Here is a 14,027-nt window from a genome sequence, read left to right as displayed (position 1 = left end):
GTGGGCTCAGTTGGCCATACCTGTGCCTGGCCCCAACTACGTTTCCTCGGGGTCCTACACCACACAGGGCTCAGGTGGCCGCAGCCGTGCCTGGCCCCCCACTCTCACTCCTTGGGGTCTTGCACCCCACAGGGCTCAGGTGGCCGCAGCTGTGCCTGGCCCCAACTACCTCCGATGACAAATGACCCACCCTAAGGTGAGAGCTAGGGTTAAGGCACCCCTACCCGCCTTTCACCAGGGTGATAATTGGCCTGGCATTTCCTGGGGGCTTCTGTGCCACTGAGAGCCCCACCAGGCTACCGACTCCCAGCAGGGTGCAGTTTTAGGTCATGCCCAGGACTAGAAGCCTCCAAACCATCCCCTACAGCTCCTGCCCTTATCTCCAGGTTGTTGCATGTAGCCTTTCAGCCAGGTGATGTCACTGCCTGGCCTGCCAGCAGCAAACTGATCTGTTTATATGGATGGCCAGAGATCTAAAATGGCCACCGCAATAAGGCACCTGCTGGCTGCTTGGCTTCGCTCTTAAAGTGGCAGGCATCAACAGTGCCCTGCCACACCAGGTCAACATTTGTCTTTGTCCCAAATCATAATTTAAAAGAGTAAATTTAAAAATATGTATTGAATTAAAACTAGAGGTGCACTGATACATCAGTCCCAATTTGGATCGGCACTGATATAAGAAAAATTGACAGTATCAGCAATCGGCTTTTTTTGGCTGGGATGGCCGATAATGTCACTGATAAATGCCCCATGCATGCACACAGCCAAGACATAGCACACAGGCAGATTTTGGGGTGGCTGCAGCCCTCCCCATAACCCTCTTCCCAGCATCACCGCTGCCTGCCCCAAACGCATCCTGGTTCAGCCCCCTGCTGGGAAGAACTCAGTACCACCCTGGCTCCATCCCTGGCCCCAGCCTACCCTCGCACTGCATGCAGATCCGGGGGCACATGCCCTCGTGTCCTTTTGGGCTGCTGCCACCCCATCCCTGCACCCCCCAATGAGCTGCTCATGGCTCCATCACGCACCCTGCCCCAGCTGTGCAGCACCTATCCTTGGCCCTGTCCCAGCCCCACTCCCTTCCTCATTGCAAAGGCCTCGATCTGCCCCACCAACACCCGTTCGCTCCTCCCTCCCCCCACAACAGACTTCCCAGCTGGACACTGGTCTCTATGCTGCCTGGCTACATATTAGCAAATGGATCGGTATTGGCCGATATGGCTTGTTAAAAACTGGCCATCAGTACCAACCCAAAAAATCTTCATAGGTGCACCCCTAAGTAAAACTTTTACAATTGGATGCAGAAATGTAACATACACTTGTCTAAAAATGAAATGTTTCATATGTTTTTTAAATGTCCTGACATTTTTCATTCAGAATTATTGCAACCTTCAGTTGCATTTTCCTATTATAATTTCCATCAAAGAGCATGGAACCCAGATTTCTCAATTTTCCATTATGCTTCTTAACAACGTTACACTGCCAGTGATAAACCCAGAGCCCTTTGACTCCCATAATACACACTCAGAGCTTGCTTTATGGGAGATTTAGTTTTCCAGGGAACACCTTAGGAAAGAAAGGGAGCCCAAACAGTAAGTCCTGTAAGGCAACATAGTGATGGGAAAATACAGTTTAATGTTTTTATCAAACTCACTCAATGTCTCAATTCAGTTCAACAAAATGAAATATTCAACTTAGACTGAAGCAACCAGAAATTAAATATCACTCCCCTCTCCTCCCAATCAAAAGTTTGGCAAAAGGATTTTTTTAAAGACATTTTTGATTTTTCAGAAACTACATTTTCAGTCAGAAAAAAAATCATAAATTCTCACTCAACATTAGATGATTCCACTGGTAAATCAATGGCTATCGGGATGGATTTCTTTATAGAAGACGTGTTTTTTCCTGTAACATTAAATGGATCTTAGGTCATGTGTAAAGCAGTCCATCTCTTAGTTAAGCCACTTAATAAAGAATCTTAATTATACAGCAAAATAGCTGACATTTATGATGTATTCCTATACATGTACACAAGAATAATCCAGAAGACCTTTTGTAGAAAAGGCAGACATAATTAAATCAGTGGGATTATTTGTGTAAGGGTTATATATAGAATGACACCCCAAACTAAACTGTACTATATTTAAAAAAAATTTTTTTTAAATCTACATGTGCCTTACTACATGGTAACTACTTGGGCATAAATCTGCAACCTGTATGATGCAGGTAGCAAATTTACACCCAAATTGGTGCAAGTCGCCATAGTTACTGCGCTGTAACACCCACACATGTAGACACACACCCACAGTAACTTAAGTTACTGTGCAGTAACAGTGAACGTGCAGATGTGCCGATTGTCCTCAAAATGCTACAAATGGAATTAACCCCCCCCCAGAAAAAAAATCACTCTTCATGGTTATGATGAGTAAAGTGAGCAGAAGAATTTGATTTATGAGAGTAGTCCCACTGGAATTAATGTGTTTACTCACATTAGTAAGGCAAATAAGGTTTGTTTGTATTATTTATTAGCTATAAGCCTTTTCATGCACACTTATTTCCTTCTAATTATTCCATTATTGTTTGTTTTCTTTCCCTACTCAGAAGTTAGTGCCAAAGAGCCACCAGGTTGTTCTTACAAAGTGTTCTAATGCAGCATTTCTCATCCCAGAGGTCATGAACCAAAAGTGTGCCACAAACAAACTTCAAAAATGGTTTCTCCTTTAAAGAAAAAAGGGTGGGAACCTATAGCTTTTCCCTTGCAGGCTGGCAGAATTCCAGCCTGCAAGGGATTGCTTGTGGCCCCTATATGCCCCCACACACCCCCACCCCACCCCACCCCACACATTGGGGGTGGGGGGTAGCAGGTCAGGAGGGGCACTGGATCGGGACTGGGCTTTGATGTTTACAAATGGGTCTTGGTACAAAAAAGGTTGAGAACCACTGTTCTAATGCATCATCTGAGGGGTTAAGAATGTGATTCTTTCCTAAATTTGTAAAAGTGTTGCAATTCCATGAGTGAGCTACTTCTATTGCTCAACTTCTATTGCTCAAACACCATGTATTTCTGCTCAAGGTGGTTTAAATGTTCACAATGTGAGAAACATCTCATGACTGTCTAAATTCAGTTCATTCTGCTTGTGCTGTACTATATTTTGAATAATTCTGATGCTATCCCTAGCTATTCTATTACTTTTTAAAAAGGTTAATATCATTATTATTAATAGTAATAGCAATAATGGACATACTAAAGCTATTTTTGTTCTCATGTCAGTAACAAAGTGCAGAGGCTCAACAAAAAATGAAAACAGGTTCATATATTACTTTCACTTTCATTTACCTTTGAGATGTTAATTCAGGTTCTTAGGGTGATAAATTCAATTTTGCCCTGAGGAGAGGAACAGTCCAAGTTATATGCCTTTTCTGAATTTTAGTCTGTATTTTTTCTGCAGCAACAAATATCAGACATTTAAAATTATCAGGAGAAATACAGTCCCTAATTTTAGGTTTTAAGAATCAGTTGTTAAAAAGTAGACAGAAGAAGCCTTTAGGTCTGAAGTTGACAACAAAAAAAAAGCGCAGTTCAATTTTACCATTTTCTTATCAATCATTTTAAGTCTATGTGGGCACATCTACTGCGCAGATTAGTATACTATGCAGTAGACACAGTATATTAATCTACTGAGCAGTAAAATGTCATCATCTACATGTGAACACCATTTACTGCACCATAATTAGGCTACTGCACAGTTAGCTAGCACCTGTAAGTACAGGTACTACGTTAACTATGCAGTAGTTACTGTGCAGTAACTCTCACGTAGACACTGACTGGAAGTAAATTTGCTCCCAGTCAGTCTTGGCAGCAGGGAGCCACAAGGGACAAGGAGCTCTCTGTTCCCAGTCCTGGCGCTGTTCAGTTGCCATCTCCTCCCAGGAGCTGGGAGCTAATTGGCACTGGGACTGGGGAGCTCTCTGTCCCCTGTCCCGGCTTCCAGCACAAAGCTGGTAGCTTCAGAGGGCGAGCAGGGACTGGGAACCTAGCTCCCATCTGGTCCCTGGAGCGGCTGGTGCTGCATGAAGCTGGCTGCTTTGGGGAGAGGGTGGGGGCTGGAAACCCATCCCCCGCCTACCCCTGGAGCAGCTTGGCATGGCACAGAGCTGGCCTCCATGGCACACAGAGCTGCTCCAGGTTCCCAGTCCCCACCCGCTCCCCAGAGCAGCCAGCTCTGCACCAAGCAAGGCCGCTGCTGGTGGCAGGGGCCTTGCTGGCAACTGTGTCACAATAGCCATAGAACCAGGAGAGCTCTGCCTGCTGCAGAGGCAGCTGTCTCCCAGTCCAGTGCACATCAGGTCCCTTGCTGATGTGCATGGGACCAGGAGAAAGCTGCCACTGCATCTGACAGAGCTCTCCTGGCCCTGTACCCACTGGGAGCAGACCCATGCCCCATGCGAGTCCCTGAGCTAGCACCAGTGGGAGTCTGGAGCTCCCGCCGGGCTGCTGCAGGGGGCAGAGCAGGGAAGGAGCAGCTCTGTGCCATGTAGACACGCCCTGTGTGTAGTGATTATTTTTAAGCAATTATTTCCATTTCACTGTTAAAGATTAACACATCTTACAATGACCTTGAAGTAACTTATCTATTCCTGATTCCATTTACTTTTTAATATTTTGAAAAATGTTGTTCAAAATCAAGAAGAAGGGAGACTTCCTGGCAGAATTATACATCCTGGCCACATCTACTTGCGATGAGGACTGCACAATCATTACTGTGTAGTTTAAACAAGTACTAAATGACTGTGCTGTAACTGGAGTTACTATGCAGTAGCATTGCCGAATGGCTTCAGGTGACACTGACTGCTCAGTAGCTCATTACTACTGCACAGTAGTATTGCATCACACTTCCTGCTGTGCAACGCTATTGTGCAGTAACAAACTACTGCACAGTAAGCGTCTCGTGTAGACACAGCCTCTGAAAAGCAAAAAGCAGTTAAATAAATAGGTGGAGGATGGTTAAGACATAAGGTTTAAATTCTCTTTGGTTGATTAGTTAAAATGTAAGTATTAGTTATGATGATTATGTTTTATTAAATATGTATGTACTTATTCTGAAAACTGTGCTTTGGTTAATTCCTATAGCATTAAAAACCCTTGCAAATAATTCTACCAAGTGTAGCATTTATAGATATCATTAATTAAATTAGACTTCAATAGGCTACTTCTGGTATTGAACACTATTATACTGTTTTTCCTTTTCAGTATCAGATGTTCAACCTATGTTACTTTTTAAAATATATATTATTCTTTTAAGTTTGAAGCAGACAGACGTGCCTTTATCATCACCATTAATTCATTTGGCACTGAGCTGAGTAAAGATGACAGAGAGAAACTATATCCAACTTGTGGAAAGTTGTATCCAGAAGGCATACACCTGCTGGCCAATGCAGATGACTATGAGCAAGTGAAGTGTGTGGCAGATTACTATGCAGTATGTATTGTATTTAATTTCTAACGAAAAGATGATTCAATATTCCATAGGCAATGATTTCTTAGGATATCTTTTGTTGGACCAAATTCCATAGCATTTGTTTACAAAAATACATAAAAGGAACTCTGACCATCATATGCAAGGCCAAATATTTTAGAGAGGCAAAATAAACAATACAGGAATTATACAAATGATCCTGTAGAGAAGTCAATGCACATAAATATTGTATTCTTTCCAAAAATATTTGAATAGTGACATTATCTTGACGCCATGTAAATTGTCCATCATAGAGAGGTCAAAATAGAGCCAAACCACACCTTCTCGCAGGCAAAAAGTGTTCCCATCCCACTAAAAGCCAAAGAAGCTGAGATTTACTACATACTTGCTACCTCAGGGAAGAAAGGGTTAGAAAGCCATTAAAGAGATTAGACTACAGCCTTCCACATCTAGAGATGAAAGAGGAAGAAAAGCTGGCATAGGACTTTTTGGTTTTCTGGCAGCTTATCTCCTATAGATTTACTGTCATTGGTGAACTGCAGAAAATATCTCCATTACCAGGGTTAAACAACAAAGTTTAAGACCTGCTACCTCCTGTAGTCTTAAACACAGATATCCACTACTGCTAGAGGCAAGAATGCAACCAGCACATGTGTTAGTATTTCCTATTCCCAGTGTGAAACTCTGTTGAGCCCTGGCTTCAGAGCCATAAGTTTCCACAAAGCCTCAAAAGAGGGAAACATGATTTCACAGAACTGGTATTCTCTCCCTTTCTTTCCCACTCTGTCATTCTTCAGTGAGGACTATTTGATCAGTATTATCTTTTTTCAGGGGAACTGTAGAATGGAAGGAAAGACAAAAAAAACTAATAGATACCTGGAGTAAACCTGTAAGGGCATGTGTAGATGAATTGGGAGCCCTAAACTGAAGTGGTGGGTTTTTAAAAACACTGCTTCAATTGAGGGTGAAGTAAACCCCCGTGTCATATGCACCTGTGTCTTACCTGCCTCTCCAGCGGTGGAGGAGGGAAGGCAAGCTGCCAGTGGGTGGAGTGGTCCTTAGGATGTGTGGGGGTGGGAGGTTGGTGCTTCTCTCCACGGCAGTGGCAGCCCCACCAGGCGGCACCCGCCCACAGGCACCCAGCTAGGGTGGTCCCAGGGGGTACCGCAGCTGTGGAGGGAAGGACTGGGTTCCCCGCAGCTCATGCAGGCAAGCAGGCTCCAGGAGGAAAAAAAAAAGAAAAGAAAGAAAGAAAAAAGATCAGACTCACTGCTTTTTTTTTTTCCTCCTTCGGTGGAGCCTGCTTTCCCGGGCTGCTGCCAGGCTGCCTGCATGGGCTGCCTGCACAGCGCCTGAGCCGCACGGAACCCAGTGCTTCGTTCTGCAGCTGTAGGGCAGCAAACTAAAACTCCTCAGAGGTGTTTTAGTTTGCTGCACGCCAAAGTAATTTAGATTTCATAGACATTAGGGCTGAAAGGGACCTCGGAAGATCATCGAGTCCAATCCCCTGCCACAGGGGCAGGAAGTCAGCTGGGGTCATAGGATCCCAGCAAGAAAAACATCTAGGTTTCTCTTGAAGGCATTCAAAGTAGGTGCTTGAACCACCTCTGGTTGTAGGCCATTCCAGACCTGGGGGGCTCAGACAGTAAAGAAGCTCTTCCTTATGTCCAGCCTGAAACAGTCTTGCAGGAGTTTATAACCATTTGACCTTGTCATCCCTTGGGGCGCTTTGGTGAACAAATGTTCCCCCAGATCCTGGTGAACACCCCTCATAAACTTATAGGTGGCCATCAGATCTCCCCTGAGCCTGCGCTTTTCCAGGCTGAAGAGTCCCATAGCTCTCAGCCTCTCATCATAAGGTCTGTTTTTGTGACCTCTGATCATGAGCGTGGCTCTTCTCTGGACTCTCTCAAGCTTCTCCACATCCTTTTTGAATTGTGGAGCCCAAAACGGGACTCAGTACTCCAGCTGCGGCCTCACCAAGGCTGAGTACAATGGGAGAATGATGTCCTGGGATTTGCTTGAGAAGCATCTATGAAGAACCTTGCATTTTTCTGTGTTAAACACCATCACGTTTTCGTCCACCCATTTCATGAGTCTGTCAAGGTCAGCCTGGATTATCCCCCTGTCCTCAGGTGTGGATGCTTTACCCCAAAGTTTGGTATCATCGGCAAATTTGGCCAGTCTGCTTCTGACTCCAGTGTCCACATCATTAATGAAGAGGTTGAACAAAATAGGTCCAAGGCCTTGGGGGACCCCACTGGTCACAGGGCACCATGACAATTGACTTCCGTCAACCACCACCCTCTGGGTCTGACCATAGAGCCAATTCCCCAGTTAGCAGATCATGGTGGACCCGAGGCTGCAGTTGGCCAGTTTTGCCAAAAGATGATCATGGGATACCAGATCAAAGGCTTTTTTAAAGTCAAGATATATGACATCAATCTCTTCCCCCTTGTCCAGGTGATAGGTCACCTGGTCGTAAAAGGAAACGAGATTGGTCAAGCATGACCTATCTGCAACAAACCTGTGCTGGCTATCCCTCAGGATGTTGCCATCGGCCAGTCTGTTAAGAATGGCCTCTTTGATAATCTTTTCTAAGACCTTCCCAGGGATAGAGGTCAGGCTGATGGGCCTATAGTTTGCCGGATCCACTTTCCTCCCTTTCTTAAAGATAGGCACCACATTGGCCTTCTTCCAATTATCAGGCACTTTACCAGAGTGCCAGGAGCTCTTGAAGATCTGTGCCAGGGGCTGAGCTATGATGCAGGACAGCTACTCTGGGGTGTAAATTGTTAGGGCCGGCTAGCTTGAAGGTGTCCAGCCTCTCAAGGTGTTCTTTCATGAGGTCAGCTTTGATGGAGGGCACGGAACCACCCTCACTTGGGCATCCCTGTCCTGTAATTGACAGGGGCATCCCGTGGGACTTGTGAAAGACCGACGCAAAGTACCCATTTAGTAAATTGGCTTTTTCCTGGGCGTCAGTCGTCAGTTCTCCTTTCTGGTTTAGCAGGGGTCCGATGTTGCCCTTGCTTTTCCTCCGGCTCCCCACGTATCTAAAACAGGACTTTTTATTGATCTTGATACTTGTAGCCAGTTGGAGTTTCCATTGCAGCCTTGGCTTTCCTGGTTCACTCCCTGCAGGTCCAGACCAGTGCAGTATATTCCTCCTTGGAGGTGGATCCTATCCTCCATCATTTGTAGGTCTGTCTTTTTAGATGTAGGAGGATCGCTAGTTCCTTGTTGAGCCAAGGGGGCTGCTGTGCCCTCTTGCTGCCTTTCCTCCAAAATGGAATAGCTTTAGCTTGTGCATCTAGGATCGCTCCCTTGAGGAGCAACCACTCTTCCTGGACTCCCCTCCCCTTGGGGTCATGGTCGCTCAGGGCCTCAACGACAAGTCTCCTGAGCTTGTCAAAGTCAGCCCTCCTGAGGTCTGTACTGCTGACTGACCTGCCAGCTTTACAGCGGATGGTGAAGGTGATCAGCTCGTGGTCGCTGTCACCCAGCTTCTCTTAGATCATTAGGTTGCTGATTAGGTCATCCCCATTTGGAAGTACCAGGTCGAGCAGCGCTTTGCCTCTCATTGGCCCATAGACTTCTTGAGTCAGATAGAGCTCATCCATGCACATGAGGAAGCTATGCGACCGTTCAGATTTGGCCGAGAGCTTTTCCCATGAGATGTCTAGGTAGTTGAAGTCCCCCATGACAGCCATGGACCAGGAGTGTGCAGCCTCAGCCAATTCCCCGGCGAACTCCTGCTCAATTTCTTGATTCTGAGAAGGAGGTCTGTAGTAGACTCCCACTATTGTATCCCCTGTGCAGTGTTCCCCACGGATTTTAACCCAGAGGGTCTCTAATCATCCACCCTGGGTGCTGATGTCAGCTTGTAGGGATGTGTAGCTTTCCTTGACATAGAGAGCTACATCTCCCCCACTTTTGTCTACTCGATCCCTCCTGTACAGGGTATAGCCATCTATACCCATGGTCCAGGCATGGGTGGAGTCCCATCAGGTCTCCGTTATCCCTATGACATCGTAATTGTTTGTGTTGAGCAGGAGGACAAGTTCCTCCTGTTTATTCCCCAAGCTCCTGGCATTAGTGTACAGGCAAGCAAGTGTCCCTTTGGGGGCCCTTGCCTTGCCTGCAGCTTGCTCTAGGGATGGGGCAGGGGTGGGTTCCCTTAAGTTCCTTGGCCTGCTGGCTTTGCAAGTGTTGCTCAGAGAGTCAGCAGTGGCGGTAGTCCCCCTGTCCCCTAGTGGGCTTAGTTTAAAGTCCGGTGGAGCAGGTCAGCCAGTCTGGCTGAGAAGAGCCTTCTCCCCAGCGGAGAAAGGTGGAGGCCGTCCCTTCCCAGCAGCTCGCTGCCTCTCTCACCAAAGAGTGGACTGTGGTCATGGAAGCCAAAGCCTTCCCGATGACACCAGCGCCGCAGTCTTTGGTTCGATACCTGGATCCTCCTCTCCCCTCCTCACCCCATAGCCCAAAACCAAGGAAAACACCACCTGTGTCCCCAACTCCTTAAGCCCACTCCCAAATCCCTGTAGCACTTCATTACCCAGCTGGGAGGGTTCTGAACCGTGTCATTGGTGCCCACATGGATAAGAAGCATAGGGTAGTGGTCAGGGGGCTGGAGGAGTTTAGGGATCTTCTCTGCAATGTCTCGGATATGGGCTCCCGGGAAGCAGCAGACTTCCCGGGCGGAGGGGTCAGGGCGCCAGATTGCCCCCTCCGTCCCCCTCAGGATGGAGTCTCCCACGACAAACACTTTGTGTTTTGTCTTAGGGAGAGCGGGGACAATAGCTTCAGTTGAGCCTGTGTTGCCTGCGGGAGCTAGCAACTTAGCAGGCTCTGCTGGGGCTACAAGAGGTTTGTACCTGTTGCAAAGCTCCAGTGGGGCAGGGACCTTGGTGCAGTGGGTCTTGGGGCCCTTGACCACCTTGGTCCAACCCCTTGGCTGGATAGCATGGGAGGTCCCCGTGATTTAAGGTGCATTACACTGCTGAATGTGCTACAGTGGCTGGAATTAATGCGCAATACACTGCTGACACATGCAAACATCAACACCATTAAAGCAGTGCAAAAGCATTTAACCCACTTTAAAGTGTCATGCACACATGCCCCGCAATTTGTTTACACACACCCAAAGATTTTTGCCTATAACAGATACCTGTTAAGATCCTGCTTCCTTTTTTTATATACAAGTTGCAGCTGCAAAAAATTGTAATTGGAAATAATTGCTAGGAGGATACTGACTGGGAAGCAATGTCAAATATATCTTCAACAATTACATACTAGGGTATCATTACAGGTTGAACTATTAAAATGCTTTATTTAGTCATTGTTATAGGTGAAATAGGCCCAGCAGACTGGTGGAAGTGAAATGAATGCTGTATGAAGAATCACAGCTCATGATCCGAGCTCTGCTTACAGCTCTGGGTCTGATGGGTATTGTTAAAATTAGAGACTTAGAACCCATTCCTAGAGGGTGAAAGATCATGTCATTCTCTAGCAACCCATTTCCAGTGCTCTCATTTCAAACGAATATTAAACTACAGGGGAAAATTGGGAAGACAAGAGGAAATACCAGTACTTTTAACTTCAGTGCATAATTGCTTTGATTGTATAAACCATGAAAAATGACTACAATTTGCTTAAGGTTTTATGTGCAGAAAGGTTACATAACATAGGGTTTTGTTTTTGTTATTTTTACTAAATAGGATGAATGAGCAAATTATTTGCCATTTGTGGTTGTTTGTGCTTCTAGGAATACAAGGCTTTGTTTGAAGGGGTAGGGAATGGCACAGGAGAAAAGACATTGGAAGATGCATTTTTTGAACATGAGGTAAGATACTGCACCTCTAAATGTATCAACAGCAAGTTAGCAGGTTTGCCCATCTATGACAGGAATTGCTGGTGCTCATTCAGCTAGTGGCACTGCTCCTTCCTGAACCTGTATCGATACAATGGCCCACCATAACGTTCAAGCATAGTGCTGCTACAGCCGCCATTTTTGGAAAAAACATAAGGCTTGCATTTTTAAATAAAATAAAAGCAATAGCATCCTTTGTAAGAATGTGTGTAGAGGAGCAGGTTCTGCTAGCTTAGTCAAATTTCATGCCAACTAATTATATACTTTTTCCTGAAGTTTCCCCTTGCCTTATCCACTGGAGAATGTATTCATTAACTATCCTACCCTTCTGTATAAAATTTCTGTGATCTTTTTAAATGCTTACCACAGTTAACCCAGGGACAGTATTTCAATCACAAGTCTATTGGTGAGGTGGTTATAGATAGCTTGTTGCAGATAGTTAAGCTAGTAAAATACTTTAGAAACTTTAGGGATGAAAGGTAATATTTAAATGTCAAAGTACTCTAATACAGTATTTTCAATACTTCATATTTTTTCCTTAGGTAAAACTGAATGTGCTTGCCTTCAATAACCAATTCCATTTTGGAGTATTCTACGCTTATATAAAGCTGAAGGAACAAGAAAGCAGAAATGTTGTATGGATTGCTGAATGCATTTCTCAGAGACACAGAACCAAAATCAACAACTACATTCCTATTTTCTAATTCAGAGAATTTATAATTGTAGAGTGCATAAAAAGACACACTTACTGCATATTAGGGGGAAATTGTTTATTTTTAAAAAGTAATTATTATCAGATTTTGCCAAATGAATCAAGTGATAGTTATCTTTACACATAGCACAATGTGAACAAACCAGAACCAAAATCATAGATGCACATTTTTTCACTTATTTAAGGAACATTTGATAGATTTGTGTAGACTATTTTGACTGAGAAACAAAACAGAACAGTGATCCTGTTTTAATTTAATAAATAAAATGCCTATAAATTCTTGGAAATAAGTTTTCTAAGCATGAAGCTTACAAATATCGCCAAATAATTTAATTTGGAATTAGCTAACAAGCTATTTTCTCTAAGCTCAGGGTTCATTATGGGCCAGAAACCACCATTTGAATCTTAGATCATGATTACCAGTTTCTTCTTGAGGGATATTACAATGGAATATGGAAGACCAACAGAGAGACAAAGTCTGAGGTTACTTTGTAGCTCTTCTGAGGTTTTTTTGCCTACATTAAACTTCAGGAAATCCCTGGAACACATGGCCAGTAGTACAGAGGTTCCAGATACTGTCAAACCTCAAATACTTCTCCCTTGCTTTAGAGACATATTATGAGATTCCACCAAGATGGCTTTACTTATTCCTCTCAGGCCGCATCCAGAGTGGTACGATGGACATGTGCTACATACTTTTCACTGTGCAGACTTACAAAGATCTATACTCTCCAACACTTTAATATCAACATTAGAGATTCTCAACTGGGATTCCAGGAGAGACTTGTAAGGGTGCCATGGGGTCCAAGGAGATAAGTACTTGCTCTTCCCCATACCCTCCTACCCTGGTCCCTGTGTGAGGAGGTAAGTACTAGCTTGTTCCTGTTGTCTCCCCATTTGCACCTGGCCCCTGGGCACAGAAGAGAAAACACTGTAATAAATAACTTTGTTTTTAAATGGGGTACTGTTAAATTCAGAAAAAGTTATGAACTGGTTCCTGGAGTCTACAGAAGTTGAGAACTACTGATCTCTATGTTGTCACCAAAGGAGGGCATGGAACATAAATGAACATATCAGCTAATTCTCTAGCACCTTTAAGTTAGGCATAAAGAGCATCAGCTTTGATCTATTTAAAGGCCTAGCTCAGATCAACCACTGAAAATATAGCAGACAGTTGAAGTTAAATCATGGCAGGAAAAAGGTGATTTGACTGAGGAGAGGGGAGCACTTTGAACACTCATTACCTCTGTGCTATCACCCTGCATTAAGACATTTATCTTCTGAGTATTTAAAGAAGTTGAAGGCTTGATATTCTGCCTGGACTACTTCAAGATTCTGGATCACTGAATAGTTCACCCCAATCTTCGACCTAGGGTATGGACAAACATACACTTGGAATGGCTTCAAAATGGGGAAGGAACTATTGCTCAGGACTGTACAACAGCTGTTATGCTCCAAGAAGTACTTGTGCATGAGCTATGCAAGCGTAGCAAAACTGTTCCAACTTTAACCCTGCTGCATCCAGAGTCAAAGTTGGGGCAGTTGACCACACGGGTATTGCTGCAGGATAATGCACATGAAACGATTGCAGCGTAGTTCCTCCTTCCCTTCTGAGGCTGCTCCAAGTGCATGTTTGTCCATACCCCTAGTCTTCCCTCTATGGCTAGGGACAGGAGTTACACATAAACCAGCTTAAGTGATCAGAAACTGGTTAAAACCTGTAGCAGAACAGAAATTCAGTGCACATAAACCGCTATCAAAATGGCCAAAACTGGTTTAAAATTAACCTGTTTGAATATAGTATCAGACTTAACTGATTTAGGTCCAACTGGTTTAGAGAATTTCTGTTCCAGACCCCTTCCTGGTTTAAATTAATTCACAGCCCCCAGCATCCCAGCATGCTTTGTAGCCCTGGGCTGGGTAGGGCTGTCTTTTCCAGTGGAGCACAGTTTGCCCCACCCCTCTCCTCCCT

General features: G+C 44.7%; 1 protein-coding gene across 2 annotated transcripts in view; it reads left to right on the top strand.

The window, feature by feature from the left end:
- ATP6V0D2 (ATPase H+ transporting V0 subunit d2) overlaps positions 1–13,240 on the top strand; it is a 34,655-nt gene extending 21,415 nt beyond the window's left edge. The window contains exons 6-8 of one of the 2 annotated variants that reach the window (XM_006269712.3): positions 5,304–5,480; positions 11,239–11,316; positions 11,886–13,240. In XM_006269712.3, coding sequence (XP_006269774.1) covers positions 5,304–5,480; positions 11,239–11,316; positions 11,886–12,047 — 417 coding nt within the window. In that variant the 3' untranslated portion in view covers positions 12,048–13,240. The remainder of the gene's footprint in view (positions 1–5,303; positions 5,481–11,238; positions 11,317–11,885) is intronic. The other variant, XM_019486792.2, reaches the window with a different exon arrangement.
- The last annotated feature ends 787 nt before the right edge of the window (positions 13,241–14,027 follow it).

The sequence above is a fragment of the Alligator mississippiensis genome, chromosome 3, assembly GCF_030867095.1.
Source record: "Alligator mississippiensis isolate rAllMis1 chromosome 3, rAllMis1, whole genome shotgun sequence".
Taxonomy (NCBI): Eukaryota; Metazoa; Chordata; order Crocodylia; family Alligatoridae; genus Alligator; species Alligator mississippiensis.
The sequence above is the reverse complement of the archived record's forward strand: the minus strand, read 5'-3'. Positions and strand labels throughout refer to the sequence as shown.